This window comes from Trachypithecus francoisi, unplaced genomic scaffold (genome assembly GCF_009764315.1).
Source record: "Trachypithecus francoisi isolate TF-2019V2 unplaced genomic scaffold, Tfra_2.0 Lachesis_group3, whole genome shotgun sequence".
Lineage (NCBI taxonomy): Eukaryota > Metazoa > Chordata > Mammalia > Primates > Cercopithecidae > Trachypithecus > Trachypithecus francoisi.
In genome coordinates, this window is record NW_022681468.1 from 29263349 (window position 1) to 29282482 (window position 19134).

The 19134-nt window shown below is 48.2% G+C and overlaps 1 protein-coding gene across 3 annotated transcripts in view; it reads right to left on the reverse strand.

Moving 5' to 3' along the window:
- Positions 1-1121: 1121 nt before the first annotated feature.
- ADCK1 (aarF domain containing kinase 1) overlaps positions 1122-19134 on the reverse strand; it is a 131497-nt gene continuing 113484 nt past the window's right edge. For all 3 annotated transcript variants that reach the window (XM_033187263.1, XM_033187262.1, XM_033187261.1), the window contains 4 exons: positions 10470-10619; positions 9061-9258; positions 3327-3520; positions 1122-1852 (listed from right to left, as the gene is read on the reverse strand). In XM_033187263.1, coding sequence (XP_033043154.1) covers positions 1681-1852; positions 3327-3520; positions 9061-9258; positions 10470-10619 — 714 coding nt within the window. In that variant the 3' untranslated portion in view covers positions 1122-1680. The remainder of the gene's footprint in view (positions 1853-3326; positions 3521-9060; positions 9259-10469; positions 10620-19134) is intronic.

Here is a 19134-nt window from a genome sequence, read left to right on the forward strand (position 1 = left end):
GACAGTAGGAAGCCAACCATTACACACACCCAAACTAAAAAGCAAGTAACCATGACCTTGAACAGAAAGGACATTTATATTTACTTCAGTGGCTATAAAAGACACCATAAAATAGACTATGCAGCACACATCCTCACGATTAATAATCAGATATTGCAAATTATACTCTCCGGTCCCCTGGTGCATCCAACTGGTCACTAAGAACAATTAATTCTTTCGGGAAATAAAAGGATTGTGAATTGTCGCTGATCACTGAAAAATCTGCTTGCTGTACTATGAATAAAGAGTACAGAAAATTAGGCTCAAATTCAGGATTTTTTCTGCCCTTGTGAATTGGGTGAAGTAAGATCAGAGAGGCTCAAACACAATTATTGTCCGTGAGAGCAGACGGTAGGACCTGCCAACGACAAAGACATGGGAATTAGAGCAGGAGTTTAGGGATGTCCAAGAAAGAGAAGCAGACAACCAGGCTGGGAGGAGAGGCAGTGCTGGCAGCAAGCAATGGGGTAGAAACACGGAAGTTTCCAAGTGAAAACCTAGCCACAGTGACGGAGGTTTCAGCAAGAGGACTAAGGTCTCCAGAAGGACTGGGGGGAGACAAGTAGCATTCCAGGCCTAAAACTGGGGCCACTGAATGAGAACCAAAGGGATAAGTCAGGAAACAGTAGAACAAGGTTGGTGCTCAGGTCACAGAAAACCAAGGTGCAAGGTTTCAGCTGAGCCTCTGAGTTCCTGGCCCTGGGCTTCTTAACTCCTCCAACCAGAGTCTCAGAGTCTTGGAAGGTGAGAGAAAACCCCGAGAAGCAGGAAGTAGCCCCACAGTTGAAGTGGCCCCACAGGTTGGAAGGATTATAGGAGCAAGAAGCCAGGCAGAAGATCACACCAATACTCAATTCAGGTCCACTCTGACCTAATGGGCATTGTGGGCGAACTCCCAACCTAGAATACAAATCCCACCAAACAGCCCCGGGCCTTCTGTTCCCTAGATCTCCCTGGGAAACCCTAAGGAAGTGGCAACCAAGAGGAACCATAAGCCCTTGGCGAGGACCATGAGCACACTCTGGAAGGGCACGTGCCTGGGGTCAGGTGAGAGGACAGTGAGTTATGATGGACAAACCCTGCAACCTTGAAAGAGTTTTTATTGAAACACAGTACGGAAAACACCAAAGGTCACTGACAGCAGTGAGCTCACGGCTGCAATGGAGTCGGCCCCAGATGCCAAACCACCTCGCTGAGGTGTGACTTCCTCTGGAGGGTGACATGGCAGGAAAGGGAAGCTGTTCTCTGTCAAGTTCAGAGACCATGCTCACCTCCAACAAAATCAAACTCCCTACAAGTTCAGTGTGCCCCCAGTGGCACCCATGGCACATCTTGGCAATGGGAAGGGTTAATGGAATAGTGGGGACATCCAACCCAATGGCACATACCAGGAGTGGGAATGTAGGCTGCTGAGTCTTCATGGAGAAGAAGAGAGAGCTATGCCACAGTTCAGCCTGTGGGCCCTGAGATAAGGGCCACAGTATGTGGAGAGGATTCCAAAAGAGGAGCAGGATGGTGACATGGACAGTGACTCTGGGGCTGCGGGCCACCATGTGGCAAAAATGGAGCAGCTGGGTGGAGGCAGGATGAGGGGCTGAGGAGTGAAAAGACATCAGAATGGGGCAGGGAGAGCAATTCCAATCAGAGTGGAGCAGGGAACAGCCAGCATATTAGGGCCAAGACCCGGTCGGCCAGCTTCAACCCCTTCACACGCAGGATGAGCTCATGGAGGTTGATCTGCCATAAGTTGAAGGCCTCTCTGAAAGAGATCTGGGTCCTTCTGAAGAATGAACAGGTATTCTTCTTCTTGTGCCTGGAAGAAGGGAAAGAAGAAGAAGAAAAGAGATAAAGAGGCAAGAAACACCAGCTCTGTATCACTTAGAAAAACTAAGGATGGTGGCTTTGGCCAACTCACCAGCTCCCTGCCCCTATGGACCTCTCTTGGATACGGGATCATACTATACCACTACCCAATCAGGAGCCAGAGGAACTCAAATATTTCAAAGGAGTTTTTCAAATAAGTGGGATAAATAAAAGCAGTTGTTTCACAGGGCATCAAAGGTCTAATAAACCCATTGGGTAGAACATTCCAATGCTTCTTTCTCCAAAAGCATAGTAAATATACGCCAACCAAGAATCTCCCAAACTCAAAAATAGTCAAAGCCTTTCCAAACTTTCTAAGGCTAAGAATCACTTGGAAACCTGGTCAGGTGGTCCTGGGAGGCTAAGGCCATTATGAATTCAGCCCAGCTCAATCCCTTCTGCACCCACAAAACAACATGATGAAAACTGGTGTTTATGATGATGACCTATACAAGACTTCATTTCCTGAACCCTCAGAGGAAGAATACATCAAAGTTGGCCCTTTCAGTGTGCAGTATATTATGCTGTAAACTAATTCAATATTTGATAGTGGGTACATGATATAGGTTCCCAGAATAGTCCATTCCTAGCATGGAAGGGCTGGGAATTGAGCATCATCTAAGCTTCCTCTCTTGAGTGAGAACAATCAGCCAGAGTGTGGCACTTCCAACGTATTCGTCACACTCAGTAATAGAGCCTGAAACCCTCTTTCCTCTGGAACCAGCTCCCTGAGGAAGCACACTTCTCTTCCTCATTAATGCCCAAAGGTGCTGAGGCATCTAAAAAGATCTGAAGCCAGACATGGTGGCTCACGCCTGTAATTCCAGGACTTTGGGAGGCCAGGCAGGTGGATCACTTGAGGTCAGGAGTTCGAAACCAGCCTGGCCAACATGGTGAAACTCCGTCTCTACTAAAATATAAAAATTAGCTGGGCGTGGTGGTAGGAGCCTGTAATTCTAACTACTCAGGAGACTGAGGCAGGAGAATCGCTTGAACTCGGGAGATGAAGGTTGCAGTGAGTCGAGATCACACCACTGTACTCCAGCCTGGGGGACAGAGTCAGACTCTGTCTCAAAAAGGAAAATAAATAAATTAATTAAATAAATAAATAGATCTGAGATCAAGAGAACCTGAGTCACAGTCTCACCTACAGGACAAAGAGCACTGGCCTGGTTGACAAGTTCCAGGACCAATTAATGGAGAGATACACATCAGGGCTTCCTGTCCTCAAACTTGGGATACTTGGATGGGGCTGAGACTCTCAGAAAACATTTCAAACTTTAACTTTTCCTGCAGGAAGATCTGGAGATTTGGAAGCTCAGGCAGGGCCCTGTAGACTGGTGGGGAAAGGTAGCAGCAAAAGCAGGACCCCTGGGGCAGGCCAGGGGGCTAGGAGGGGAGGAGACGGAGGCGCCCACACTCACTCAGCTAGCGCTCTGATGCAGCAACGTGACATGTTGAGAAAGGAGCTGGCACTGGCACGGGTGCCCAGGGCGGCCTCGATGCCACGCAGCAGGTCATTGGTCTTCAAGATGAGCAGCATCTGGCGCGGCACATGGTTGAGGAGCTGGCTGATCTGGGGGAGGTAGTTGGCCGCATTGTTGCGAATCTCTAAGTCCTGAGGCAGCAATGGGGAGAGAGAAACAGATGGTTGGTATGGGCAGTGGGGCCAGGGGTGGCAGGGGTCTGGCAGGCTGTGACCAGAGGGCTGCAAAGGAGTCCCAGGAGGGAGCTTCAGGCACCGCTGTCTTGGCACTGCTAGGAGCACTCCCAATAGACAAGTCTAGCACAAGGCGCTATATAGCCTGACAAACCTGGAAGGGGATATCTCAGCCAAACTTCTAGGAAAGCGTTGGATGTGACACGGGATACATTGAGAGAGACCAGGTTATTCTCCAAGGCTTTTTCACTGGCCACCAATTTCAGATCAGGTCTGGAAGGACCCCCAGAAGCCAGTACTAGCTGAGTCTGGTTTCCTACCCCTCCAAGCCTAGCTCAGGCTGACCTGACTTCAACCCAGCTCCAAAGTCCTGTCCCATAGCCTGCACCCCGCCAACCATGCTGCTGCTCACACTCCACTGCTTACCACTGTCCTTGCATGGGAGCCAGTCTCATCCCACCTGTGGCCCAAGGTCTGATGCCCTGGCTTAGGATCCAGGATTAGTCCTTCATGCTGGTCATCGCCACAGCCCTTGACCCATCTGGTCTTTAAGTTTGGGGTCTGGCCTCCCCACGATCCCTGTCCCTACACTCTTCACAGCTCTAGGCAGATAACTGCCCCCAGCCAAATCCTAAATATAAGTGTGGTTCTGACCCCTTTTCAGTCTCCGTAGATATGATGACAATGGTGACGATAAGCACCATATATTGAGCATTTACTAAAGAAGCCAGGCACTTTGACAATTTCGGCATGTATTAATTGATTTAATCCTCACAACAACCCCATCAGCGTATTATCCCCATTTAAGATGAGGAAACAGAGGCATTGAGAAGTTAAGTACGAGTAAATGGTGAGATGGGACATGAACCCAGGCAGTCCAGCTCCCGAGCCTGTGCCCCCACCATCTGGCAATACTACACCTTCTCACCTCACCACAGGACTCCACGACTCTGGGTAAGTCCTCTAATCTATTTCAACTCGGTGTCCTCACCCAAACATTGGGAATGCCAATACCCTCTGTGCCCACCTCCCTGCAGCACTGGGAGGGTTACCAGAGATAAGGTCTGAGGAAGCAATCAGTGCCAAGTCATAATGAGGAGACCTGGCGTGCTGTCGAAAGGCTTTACCACCCCACTCCTCTCTGAAGCAGCAGGGCTCTCAGTGCTTTCAGGAGCACGTGTGGGCTGCTGAGAACAGAGTCACTGCAAAACTTGAAATGTCTTGAAATGCCTCTCAGGCAGGAGCTATCAGGCTGGCACATCTCAACACAAAGCCAGACTTCAAGAGGTGCCTGCGGCCACAGCTACAAGTCCCCTGCTTACCACAGGGACCCTCCTTCTCAGCACGGTCAGGACTGGCCTGGTAACAGCCTCTCAGCTCCTTCACTCACCCAGGCTACTACCGGGAGACAGTTCTCAGAGCAGCAGAGTCTCCAGCTAAGACACATCCTGATGGTGGGTGTCTGCAGTAGACACTGTTGGGTATCTACCTGAGTCTTCACCCCAATCTCCTTTATGAAAAGAACCCAGGATCACGCCTTTAATCGTAGCATTTTGGGAGGCTGAGGCTGGTGGATCACGAGGTCAGGAGTTCAAGACCAGCCTGGCCAACAAAGTGAAACCCCATCTCTACTAAAAATACAAAAGCTAGCCAGGCATGGTGGCACACGCCTGTAGTTTCAGCTACTCGGGAGTCTGAGTCAGGAAAACCGTTTGAACCTGGGAGGCAGAGGTTGTGGTGAGCTGAGATCACACCACTGCACTCCAGCCTAGGCAACAGAGTGAGACTCTGTCTCAAAAAAAAATGTGTTCACTTTATCCCTTGGGTCATGCTCCGTCAGGAGGTGCAGCACCCCCCGCCCCAGCCCCAGCAGAGAATCGGGATTGAGTTCAGCCAGGGCTGGCTCTGAGCTCTCAGCCCCTTGCCACATGACTGGTTTAGGCAGGGACACGTGACCTGCTTCAGCCAATGAGGCAAGAGGAGGCTGTTGGAGGGAGGCCGACACTTCTAGAAAAGGTTTTCTTGCTCTTAAATTATATAAGGAGACTTAGCACCTTATTCTTGCCTCTAGCGACCACTGAATGAAGATGTAAAGCTTGGAACCATCATAGTCATCTTGGAATTGTGATGGAAAGCCCAGAGAATCACGAGTTAGCCCGGGGACCTGAATTTGTTGATCCACTGAGCTAACCCACCCATCTCCAGGCTTCTTGTAGGAGAGAGAACAAATTCCTTATGTTTAAGCCATGGTTAGTTGGGGAAAACATTCTCCCTCATATAGTGTTGAGGTTCCCCTAATCCTCAATGACAGCAGGGCTCAGAAAGACCGAGCCTGTGGATCCCTGAGACCAGGCTGACCTGGAGTAGCTAACTTTATGATCTATCTGGGTTGTCCAAAGTGAGCAAACGGAGTAAGTGTCTCCAGAACGTTCACAAATGTCCCTCTACCAGACCCAGTCCCAGGATGGCAGGGCCCTTACAAAAAGATGTACAAGACGGGGTCTTTGCCTTCCAAGTGCTCACCACATAGTTGGAGAGTTAAGGTGTGCAGACAAATAACTACAAGGGGCATGGTGTACTTGCCTTGTTAGTAATACAAGTATTAAGGGGTGACTTTTGGCAAAGGTGGTAAGAACAGGCTTTCTGGAAGAGACAAGACTTTTTCAAAGAACTGGCATTTAAACTGAGTCTTTATCAATGAATAAGAATGCAAAAACAGGCTGGGTGTGGTGGCTCATGCCTGTAATCCCAGCACTTTGGGAGGCTGAGGTGGGTGGATCACAAGGTCAGGAGATCGAGACCATCCTGGCCAATATAGCGAAACCCCGTCTCTACTAAATATATAAAAATTAGCTGGGTGTGGTGGCACATGCCTGTAATCCCAGCTTCTCGGGAGGCTGAGGCAGGAGAATCGCTTGAACTCGGGAGGCAGAGGTTGCAGTGAGCCAAGATTGCGCCACTGCACTCCAGCCTAGACAACAGAGTGAGACTCTGTCTCAAAAAAGAAAAAAAGAATGCAAAAACGAAATTCTATCTTAGTTAATAAAAACAAATATATACTGAGAACCTAGTACATGCCATGTGACCTCATTCAGGCCTGAGGTTTTAAATATCACCTTACCCTGAAGACTCTTACATTTGTATTTTAAGTCTAGACCTCTTCTGTGAACTCCAGATGCCCATGACATCTTTACCTGTTCAAGAGAACCGTGACTACCTCACCCCAAATATGTCCTTCCCACTCTTCCCTATGACAGGAAGTAGCACCATCCCCCACCATAAAACTCATCCCAAAAAGCTATGATGCAGCCTTGGCCCTGCCCTTTCTCTCCTCTCCACATCCAGTCCCACAGAAACTCAATCTTACTTCCAAAACACACCTTGACTCCACTGCCTCTCTCCATCTCTGTTGCCACCAGTGTAGCCTGAGCCCCTGTCATCTCTCAACCTGGAGTCCTGGCCCAGGCTCCTAAATGATCGCCACCACTCATCTCACCCCACTCGAGAGAGATACTTAAAAAGAACAATTCTGGGCCTCTCCCGCTCCTGCTCAGAGCCTATCAAGGGCTTTGTTTTGTGCTGAGAATTAATTGGAACATCTTCCCACGGCTTTTAAGACCCTGCGTAATGATCTTCCTGCCCACGACTCCTCCAACTTCTCATCCCACCATCCTCCTCAGCACACTTTGAGCCATACCAAACACTTTCTTTCCCCTTGGCTTGAGTGTGCCTGGAATGTGTCCTTCAAGCTCCTCCTGGAACTGGTGCCTTTCCTGTCCTTTGGGCCTCAGCTGAAATGTCACCTCCTCAAGTCAGGTCTTCTCTGAGTGTTGCCCCGCCCCCTTCCTCACAGCACCCTACTTGTTTCGTCCAGGGCACTGACAACCTGCAATTATTCCATTCACCTGTTTGTCCACTTGTTTACTGTCTGTCTCCCTCAACCAAAGTGTAAATTACACAGACGGCCTGTCTGCCTGTTCATCATGGGATCCTCAGCTCGTACCCACAGCCCAACAAAAACAAATGTTTGTCAAATGAACAAACTTCAGGAACTGTGGGTAGGCACTTTACATGCACTATCAATAAAGTGGAAATTATCCTTACCATCCCTATTTTACAAAAGAGGAAAATTGTCTCTCTTCCTTTGAGATGATGGACTTCAAGGCTGTAGAAGCCGAGAGCAGTTGGTGGCCATCTGCCACCAAGCTTGCTGGAGAAGGATATCAACTTGGAGGAAAGTGGAGCCAAGAGATGGGGACGGATGGCCTCTTTGATGACATCATTTGAGAATCTGGATCTAGCCATTCCCAAAGCTGCCTATCACAAAGCAGCTTACAGGGTAAGCAGCTTACCCTGAGGCTCAAAGAGGTGATGAGGCCCACCCAAGGTCACACTGTAAGGAAGAAGGGGCACTGGAGCCCAGGGCTTTCTGACTGCACAGGCAGAACCCTGTCCCTGGTGGTGAGCAGGGGTCTCAGCTGGAGCCCAAGGCCATCCCCCACGTGGATTCAGGCAAGTCTAAGTGGGTCTGGCAAATTAATAGGCTGTGAAGACAGCAGCCAATTCCTGGAGGCTGGAAAAGTCTCCTGGAAGGGAGCCCACCTTGAGCCAGGAGGAATGAGCTCACCCCCATAAGCCTCTGTTGTGCAAGCAGAGGTGGGTCTGAGTACCCAGTGGAGGTGCTCCCAATATGTCTCCTGGCCCAGACTCCATGAGACTCTTGTCTAGGTGAAATGGAGAAATGAGCTACAAATAGTGACCACAAAAAAGCTGCTTTAGCCTGGCCAACATGGCGAAACCCCGTCTCTACTAAAAACACAAAAATTAGCCACGCATGGTGACATGCACCTGTCATGCCAGCTACTTGGGAGGCTGAGACAAGAGAATCACTTGAACCCAGGAGGCAGCGGTTGCAGTGAGCTGATATCATGCCACTGCACTCCAGCCTGGGTGACAGAGCGAGACTCCGTCTCAAAAAAAAAAAAAAAAGTCTGTAGACAATGAGATGAGCACCCCTGGTTGAGCGCCACCTGAGTAATGAAGGGTTATCTCAGCTTGGTGTCTTAGAGGAGCCATGTGATGGGAGACAGTGCCAGGCAGAACACAGTGGAAGTACTGCCAGATTTATTTAAGAGTTAGTCCCTAAGGATTCCCAGAGGTCCTGTGGGAGAACTTGGGGAAGGCCTGGAATCTAGTGTGAGTGGGTCAGAGCTAAAGCTACAGAAGTCTGAGTTATTATGGTTAATGTGCCCCTGTTTCCTCCAGACTAATAAGGCTTGAAGGGGAGCTAGGGAGATATGCCCTTTCCCTCCTTCCATCCAGGGCACTATTTCTCCTTGTCTTTCTCTTCTCATCCAATATAGTCCCAATTCTTCCCCTCCCCCTACACACAGCCCACCAGCCTAGACTCTCAGACCCTACTTGGTAGGGGTCCATAGGCCACCTCTAGCCCTGCCTTCTGCATTTAGGAAGAGGCAGGGCCTGGAGGGGCCCCCTACCTCAGTGGCAGTGACGGGAGCTTGGCTGATGCCTCTGTTGACTGAGTTCCATGACCGCGCTGTCAGCATGCAGGCAAACAAGGGGTAGAGATCCCCGGCTCCCAGGCGCTGGCTGTACTCCTTCACTCTCTTCATGTCAGTCCAGATCAGAGACTGCCAGAGGTGGCAGTAATTCAGGCGGAATTCTTCCGTGAGCACCTAGGGTGGAGGCGGCAGTGGTGGGACCTGAGCCTCGTCTCCCCACTGAAGGCCCAAGTCCCTGGCTGATGCCAACCATTATAAAAGACGATGGTGAGGACTGCACCTTCCCATGGTATCTGCTTCTCCCCGAGAGCTCTGCCATCCCTGAAGGTTTAAGTTCAAAGCGACACTTTAGCAAGCCTTGACCCTGAGTGGTGGTGACTATTAACTGCCCACGCAAGTCTACATTCTCCTCCTCTTCCCAGGTACAGGCTACTTTCTCAGCCTCCCTCAAAGTTAGATGTGGTCCTCAGCATGAGCCCGACTGAAGGAATGTGGAAGAAGCTCCACTTCCAGGCCCGGCCCACAGAAACTTTCCCCCGCCGGCTCCTCCAAGCCCTCACCCTGCCACCAACTGCCAGCACCATCACCTCTGGTGAGGCTTGGGGGTCAGAGCCTGGCAGTCTTCTCCACCCATCCAGGACTGGCACGTGAGCAAGCAATTAAGCTTCTGTTGTATCTGGGCCATCATTCATTTTGGGGCCACATGTGAAAACAGCTAGCCTACCCTCAACTAATGCATTCTACTTCGTTAAGCCTTTCAGAAAAGGCCAAGATTTGGGGATGTGGGATCAGGTCCCTGAGAGAAGGAGCAGAATCCCCTGGGGAAAACCTCCCCGGGACCATCTGCCTCGTGGGACCAAGCCAGGCCCTGGGGCCCAGATTGGCAGTGAACTTCCCATCTTCCAAGTAGGAGCTCATGGCTCCTTTGAACCAGATCTGTATCCTGAGGACACAGTCTGAGGCCCTCCAGCCCCCATCGGCTGCCTGCCCCCTTTCCCACTAGGTAGTACGTCCTCACTAGGCCTGAACATGTAGTTACTCCTTCCCCGTGAAGTCCCAGCTCATGCAGAGGACAGCTCACTTCTGAGGATCCTTACTGGCCTGGGGCTCCATGGGAAAGTACAATCTAACATACAAGCCTATTTCCATCTACTCCTCACAACAGCCTGTAAAGGGGGTGCCGTCAACCTCACCTTCATGAGGAGGAAGCTGAAGCTCTGAGAGCTCTGTGACCGTGACTTGCACAAAATGACAGCTCCAAGGGAGAGGGCAGGGTCCCTTCCAGCTACTCTTGCTATCTCCCTCCCAGTTCTGCAGCTAATTAGAGTGGTCGGCAGACTCTAAACCCAGAGGCCCCGGGGCTGGGTAACAAAGGCCTCTTCTACCTGGTAAAGCCCATGGTCCAACAGGACAATCTCCGCCTTTCCCGTGCCAGGGTGCTTCCGCACCAGTACATTGCCGGGGTGGGGATCGCAGTGCACGAAGCCATTGACGAAGATCATCTCGCTATACATCTTGCCCAGGTGGCGTGAGATCTGAAAGAGAAGCAGGGGCAGGTGGGAGCTCCTCTCCACTCACATCTATCTCAGGGACTTCTATCTGGTCTCTCGATGTGGTCATTAAGGGGAGGCCAGAGAAAATCGGCGGGTTGGAGCGGTTGTGGTGGGAGTGATGGCCTGAGATGACATACTTTTTGAGTTTAAGACTTCTTACCTTTAGCTGCACCTTAGAATCATGAAACCATGTGGGTGGTACAAGGCACCAGTATTTTTTAAAGTTCGAGGTGATGTGAACACAGGATTAGGTAGGAGAACTACGCTCTCCACCTCCCGCACCCGCCCTTCCACTTGTCCCCCATTTCTCTCCTCCATACCCTTTCATCGGTCCTTCTCCATTTTTCCCCCAAAGCTTAGAATGGGCTGAAAAGCTGGGCTGGGGGAGCCATTCCACTCACCCCTTCTCCAAAGAACAGGGCAGGGGGCTGAGGATCAGGAGCAGGTCACCCCACCGCCTCCTCTGGGGCTGCCCCACCTGCTCCAGGCCTGCGCCCGGTGGACCCAGAGTCACAGGCCCGTCTCCCCTCTCCCTGCTCCCCTCCCTGCCAGAGCCCAGTGCTAATCTGATTTATGATGTCTGCACAGAAGAAATGACACTAGAGAAGCCGTTTAAATCATCCTGTCACTGCTGCTCTCCCTGACGAGGCAGTCTTCTTATCTCTAGTCCCTTTTTTATTAAAGCTAAAAGCCTCTTCCCAGCTAAGGAACAGCTGCTGAATAAAGCCAGACCTGGACCCACAGAGGGTCTGCTGACAGGTTTCCAGGGGACAAAGAGATGCTCGACCCAGAAAGCTGACACCCCAGGACACAAGCTGCCCTAGGCAACCCTCTCGGCCTCGGCTGGACCCCATGGTCATTAACAAACCTAACCTGGTCAGAGGGGAGAGGAGCTGGGGTCCACGGGTGGGGAACACAGGATTGGGATCTTAAAAACGCTCCAAAGTCCTACCTGACCAGGCCCTGCCTCCTGCCTGGTCTCATCTCACACCATACTGACATTCCAGCCACATTCACTCTTTCTCTTTCCCAACGATCCCTGTGCTTTCTGGCCTCAGGGCCTTTGCACATGCTATTCCTGCTGCCAGGAACATTCCTGCCATCTCCCCTTCACTTGACTTACCCCCTCTCTTCCTTCCCATCCCAGGTCAGCATCGCCTCTCTGAGGAAGCCCTCCCTGACGTCCCAGGCAAGATGAGCTTCTCTCGCTGTACATTCTCAAAGGTCTTTTCTTTCAGGGCACTAGCTCAATATTTGTGTGATTATTTGATTAATGACCATCTATCCCACTATCATAAACTCCCAAGATAGCAGGCACTTGCTCTGCTTTGTTAAACAGCTTTATTGAGGTATAATTTATGGACCACAGACTGGCTCTATTATGTATCCACTTGCTTATAACAGTGGCAAACACGTGACGATGACTCTGCATTCAACGTAAGTGAGACCCTCATCTCCGTTTTCCTAAGATGCTATTGTTCCTGCCTCGATGCTTATTCTAACCCCATTAATGTCCTCTGAATCCCCATCAATTATAATTTGCCCATTGCATCATTCTTGATGACCCTACTTTAGCAACAACCAGCTGACATCCTTATTAGCCCCTCAAAGGTAGGGACAATTATGATCTTCATTTTGCAGATGAGAAACTGATTCATCAAGGTTTAACTTACTCATGGCTAGAAAAGGGTTGAGCCAAGATTCACACCAGCTGACCCCGCAGCCTTCTAGTAACTGCTATTCTACGGTGGCTTGCATCCACTTCTGCACTTTTCAGTTGAGCTTTGTGACCTTAAACAAGTTGCTTATGCCCTCAGCTTCAGTAACATGGAAATAATCATAGTCTCACTCTCCGGGCTCACTGTGAAGGTAAATGAGAATGCCACGGTGCCGTGCCCTGGTGACTCTCATAAGTGACCCTGTGGTTGTCGTTACTGATTTCTCATAACACCCCTGGAAGGTGAGCAGACTAGCTTCCATTGTACATTTTTAAGACGTGAAGACATGTAAGACACTGTGCCTGCTACCACGCCAGCCCTCCAGCTCCTGCCATTTTCCTGGGGTGAAATAGACTCCCCAGTACTCAGTGTCTGTCGGCATCAGGAGCAGGACTTTGCCCCAGGTCAAGTTCTCAGACTCAGGCTGACATGCCAGATGCCCCAGGGCCACCACTGTCTATTTCCTTGGAGAGGGGCCCCCGGCCAGGGCTGGTCTCAATGCCACCAAGAATCTCTTCTGTGGGGCTCTTCGGAGCTTCATGGAGCCATGCTCTGAAAGGCTGTATCTGCCAAACCAATTGCATTTATTAAGTAATCATTCATTTTTATTTGTCAAGGACGCAAATAAAGTCCAATCAGGGCTCCTGATCAGCCCAAGATAAGCAGCGCAGCCAGACTGAGCTGACAGAATTCCAGCCAAAAAAGGAGAGAAACGACATTTCATTTAGTCTGGGCAGACCTGTCATGGGGAGATGTATGATCTCCCTTAAGCTTTCTGAAATATTGCTAATCGCTCTGGGCCCCCTATTAACTGTACTGAAAGATGGCCCCTAGCGGTCTGGGGGCTCAGGATGGGGAGCCCTTGCCCCTGAAAAGTGAGCTGCTGCTGGTGGGGTTGGGAAGGTTGGGGGCCACTAACTGCTGCTCATATCCACATGAGAAGAGTCACCAGAGTGGCCCACCCCATCTCAACATCTCCAATCCACCTGCTTCCAGCTCATCGTGTCTTGCCATTTGGGGCTGTTCCTAATGTTGGTTTTAACCAGATTTCACCAGCATAGACAGAGACTAGAGTGGGAGTCCCTGCCAATGGGATGGTTCTGTCACTGGGCATGGGAGACCTGGGGATAAGGCACCTCTCTTCTCAGTCTGGTTCCAAGTTTCCTTAGCAACTACATGGGACTAACCCCACCTGCTCTACTTGCTCACAGAGCAACCTTAAGATTCAATGTCAAAATAGGATCACATATGAGAAAGCACTTTACACACTATAAGACAACACACCAAAGTTTGTTTTTCATGCAGTAGCTTATCATTTTTAACTTAGAAAAAATACATACCCACTATCACCCTCAAAGCCTAATTTTCAAAGTTTAAAGTACAGCTCATATAAATATAGAATGTGTGCCAGGCACAGTGGCCCATACCTATAATCCCAGCACTTTGGGAGGCTCAGGAGGGATGACTGCTTGAGGAGCGGAGTTTCAGACCAGCCTGGGCAACACAGCAAGACCTCATCTCTACATAAAATTAAAAATTCAGCCAGGTGTGGTGGAACATGCATATGGTTCTATCTACTAGGGAGGCTAAGGCAGAAGGATCACTTTAGCCCAGGAGTTCAACACTGCAGTGAGTTATGACGGCACCACTGTACTCCAATCTGGGAGGTAGAGTGAAACCCTGTCTCTAAATACATAAATAAAAAATAAAACTAAATAAATACAGAATGAACACATGTCAAAGATTTTTTTAACTCATTAATAAGGGGGCAAGTCCACATAGCCAAAGTAAGACTAAGCAAAAAGAACAAATCTGGAGGCATCACATTACCCAACTTCAAACTATACTTCAGAACTATAGTTAGCAAAACAGCATGGTACTGGTATAAAATAAGGATGTAGACCAATGGAACAGAATAGAGAACCAAGAAATAAAGCCAAATTCTTACAGCCAACTGATCTTCAACAAAGCAAACAAAAACAAAGTGGGGAAAGGACACCCTATTCAACAAATGGTGCTAGGATAACTGGCTAGCCACATGTAGAAGAATGAAATTGGTTTCTCACTTCTCACCTTATAAAAAATCAACTCAAAATGGATCAAAGACTTAAATTTAAGACCTGAAACCGTAAAAAATCTAGAAGATAACATCAGAAAAACTCTTCTAGACATTGGCTTAAGCAAAGATTTCATGACCAAGAACCCAAAAGCAAATGCAACAAAAACAAAGATAAGTAGACAGGACTTAATTAAACTAAAAAGCTTCTGCACAGCAAAAGAAATAATCAGCAGGGTAAACAGAAAATCCACAGAGTGGAAGGAATCCATAGAGTGGGAGAAAATATTCACAGCTATGCATCAAACAAAAGATTAATATCCAGAATCTACAAGGAACTCAAACAAATCAGCAAGAAAAGAACAAAAAATCCCATCAAAAAGTGGGCTAAGGACATGAATAGACAATTCTCAAAAGAAGATATACAAATGGCCAACAAACATATGAAAAAAATGCTCAACATCACTAATGATCAGGGAAATGCAAATCAAAACCACAATGCAATACCACCTTACTCCTGCAAGAATGGCCATAATCAGGCCGGGCGCGGTGGCTCAAGCCTGTAATCCCAGCACTTTGGGAGGCCAAGACGGGCGGATCACGAGGTCAGGAGATCGAGACCATCCTGGCTAACACGGTGAAACCCCGTCTCTACTAAAAATACAAAAACTAGCCGGGTGAGATGGCGGGCGCCTGTAGTCCCAGCTACTGGGGAGGCTGAGGCAGGAGAATGGCGTAAACCCGGGAGGCGGAGCTTGCAGTGAGCTGAGATCCGGCCACTGCACTCCAGTCCGGGCGACAGAGCGAGACTCCGCCTCAAAAAAAAAAAAAAAAAAAAAAAAGAATGGCCATAATCAAAAAATCAAAAATAATAGATGTTGGCATGGATGTGGTGAAAAGGGAATACTTTTACACTGCTGGTGGGAAAGTAAACTAGCACAACAACTATGGGAAACAGTGTGGAGATTCCTTAAAGAATGAAACATTGAACTACTATTTGATCCAGCAATCCCACTAGTGGGTGTCTATCCAGAGGAAAAGAAATCATTATATGAAAAAGACACTTATACACGCATGTTTATAGCAGCACAATTCACAATTGCAAAAATATGGAACCAGCCTAAATGCCCATCAACAGGTAGATAAAGAAAACATGGTGTATATACACCATGGAATACCACTCAGCCACAAAAAGGAACGAAACAATGGCATCTGCAGCAACGTAGATGGAACTGGAGACCATTATTCTAAGTGAAGTAACTCAGGACTGGAAAAACAAATATCGTATGTTTCCACTTATAAGTGAGAGCTAATCTATGAGGACGCAAAGGCATAAGAATGATACAATGAACTTTGGGCACTTGGGGAGAAGGGTGGGAGGAAGGTGAGGGATAAAAGACTACACACTGGGGCCTGGTGCAGTGGCTCATGCCTGTAATCCCAGCATTTTGGGAGGCCGAGGAGAATTGTTTGAACCGAGGAGACAGAGGTTGCAGTGAGCCAATATCACACCATTGCACTCCAGCCTGGGCAACAAGAGTGAAACTCCGTCTCAAAAATAAATAAATAAGTAAGGGGGCAAGTAAGATGGTAGGGCTGGTTCAAAGAGAATTTTGAAAGTAGGTGTTTATGGGCATTTAAACAGGAATAAGGAACTAAGGTTTCTGGATTAGCTAAAAAACAGGTTACTGTTCTATGAGGCATTTAAAAAAAAGTTGTAATCTTTGGGGTTATCTTTTATACTAGACAGAAATTATTCGCATCTCTACTGGATAAGATTTTCAAGTTGATGTATGACCAGTCTGTGCCTTTAAATAATTGTCAAAGCAAAGTCAAACAAATGTACACTTCCCTAGATATTAAAAAAAATCCTCTAGGGAGCTGGTTGAACAATGCCCAAGACTGCCACACCACACTCTCCTGGCCTCATTTCTAAGTGTTGGATAACATCTCTTAGAGTTGTGTTAGTCTTTCTAGGAACTGAGTTTCCCAGAAGAGAGAAGCCAGCCCCCTCCTACTCAGAGGCATTGAGGAGAAACCTAAGGCCATTACTGGGCACATGACCCTCTCTCCCTTCTATAATACATTATGTGTCTTGCTTAAGAACAGATCATTGTGTCCCTAACACTGCCCCATGCCCTGTGAACGGTGGCATCTGCATAATGACAGGACGCATCATCTTTTTAGAATAGTGCATGATAGACACACCTGACAGTAATAACTTAAGCAGACACTTACGGCAGACACAACTGCCATAACTTCAGAAATATGGGTTGCTAGGTGCAGGTTGCTGAGGACAGGGTACTAAGTGAATGTACTATATAAATGGCATGCTTTTTACAAGTGGTGGTGGTTTTCCTGTCCAGCCTGCTACCACTGAACTGTCTAGTAAGTTCCTCCAAATAAACCATTTGTTTAAATCTATGTTCCATTCACTATCTCTTCTTTGGCCTCTTGAACCTGGTGCCATCCCTACTGAAGTTGACAGAGGTCCAGTATGACAAATAATGATGGCTAACACACTATACCAGGCACCATGCCAGGCACTTCACACTAACGGATTCAGCACTCGCTGCCATCCTCTGCAGTAAACAGGTGAAGGAATCAGGACACAAAATAGAAAGTTTGGTGACTTGGTTGGCAGTTAGTCTAAACCTAGGAGCACTGGCTCCAGAGAACAGGCCTCGATCGCCCCGTTATCCTGCCTCTCCACTCACAGGGAAGCTCTTCCTGGAGACAGACTGCACCAAAGACGTCTGAACACCACCCCACTCCAACCCCAGAAGCTGCCAAAATGTTTCATTTTGAAAAAAAAGAGTCTCAGTGGGAAATCCAAGACTCAGCTAACCAAAACCACACTGTTAACTAAAGCTACAGTACAGTGCCATTTAGGAAAAAAAAAAAAGTCAATGAGAAATCTTTTAATTGTTCCACATAAAAAGAATGTGCCATTGACGATAAGTGATTTCAGTTATTATGCAATGCCTTTATTCTCTAACAGCAGGGAGGGGGAAAACCAGGAATCTATAAAAAGACTGAGTAAAGAATTAATTTAGTAAATAATATTTAAATCAATGAGTTATTTTTGGACTTTTCTCAAAACTTGAATTGGCTAAAAGTACTTTAATTATTCTATAATTACATGGATTAATTTATTCCCACCCTCAAGAGAGAATCTATTTATGTTCCTGGGGGGGCGTCTTAAAAGAAAGGCCAAGATCCCTGAAGGAAACAGGGGGTTGGTGTTACAGGATATTGATAATCACATGAGTAGCCTGATATTAACTATAAGGAGGTTAATCATTCAAACTCTGTCTGCCTTTCCTCCAGTTTCTGCCCAGGCTTTCTGAGGTATAACAGCATGAAAGACTAGACCAGACCTAGAGCTTTAAAAAAAAAAAAATACAGGGCCTCACTCTGTAGCCCAGGCTCAAGTGCAGTGGCACCATCATGGCTCACTGCAGCCCCGAACACCTGGGTTCAAATGATCCTCCCACCTTACCCTCCAGAATAACCAGGATTATATGCATGTGCCACCATGCCCAGTTAATTTATATTTTTGTAGAGACAAGGTCTCACTATGTTGCCCAGGATGGGATGGTCACAAACTCCTGGCTTCAATTGATCCTCCCACTTCAGCCCTGTCCAAAGCACTGGGATTACAGGTATGAGCCACTGGTGCTGGCCCTAGAGCATTTTACCATAATCTCCACCCTATCCCCAGGAACCACCTTTGGGATTTGTAAGCCTCAGATTAAAAACAGCTTCCCAGCATGGAGCCCAAACTTGTCCACGGATGGGGCAATCTTGGACTCACAAACGCTGAGGTGTAGTCTCTGAACGCAAAGGTGCTGGGAACCTCTTTGACCACACATGGTGTCAGGAGAGATAGTGAGGAAGAAAGAAAGGGGTTTTGTGAGGCTGAGGCAGTCAGATGGCTTGAGCCCAGGAGTGGAGACCAGCCTGGGAAACACAGTGAAGCCCCGTTTCTATAAGAAATACAAAAATTACCTAGGCATGGTGGCATGCACCTGTAGTCCCAGCTACTCCAGAGGCTGGGGTGGGAAGATCACCTGAGCCTGGGGAGATTCAGGCTGCAGTGAGCTGAGATCATGTCACTGCACCCTAGCCTGGGTGAGAGTGAAAACCTATATCAAAAAATAAATAAATAAAAAGAAGAGGCACTGAGTAAAATCACAGGAAACTGGGAAGTTACTCTAATTTTGGAGCTCCTAGGCACCTAGTGAAAGCTTCTCTAGGTTAGGATTGAAAAGGAACATCACAGAGAGCCATGGCATGGGGTATTTAATGAGTCTCTCTGGCCAGAGAGCCTCCTCAAGTCTCTGGCCAGAGACACTCATTAAAGTTACCCAGATACCAGCGCAGGTGGGAGGGGTCCTAGGGCCTTTGGCTATGGGAAGACACAGAGAAAGGGAGGAAAAGCAGAGACATCTGGCATCTCTGGCCTTGGACAACTCCGTCCAAAGAAATACTTTCCTATCTTTCTACCTTACCTGGGTCAATATGAAAAATGGGGAAATGGTTTCTTCAGTATATGTTTCCCCCATCTTTTGGCACATCATGTACTGCCAGCATCACAGGACACAACAAAATTCCAAGGGGTGGAATTCAGCATAATTCAACATGTGATGAGCACATATGCTGGGCCCGGCACCGTACCAAGCGTTCTGTTTCAGTCATCAAACGATCCAGTGGGTTACTC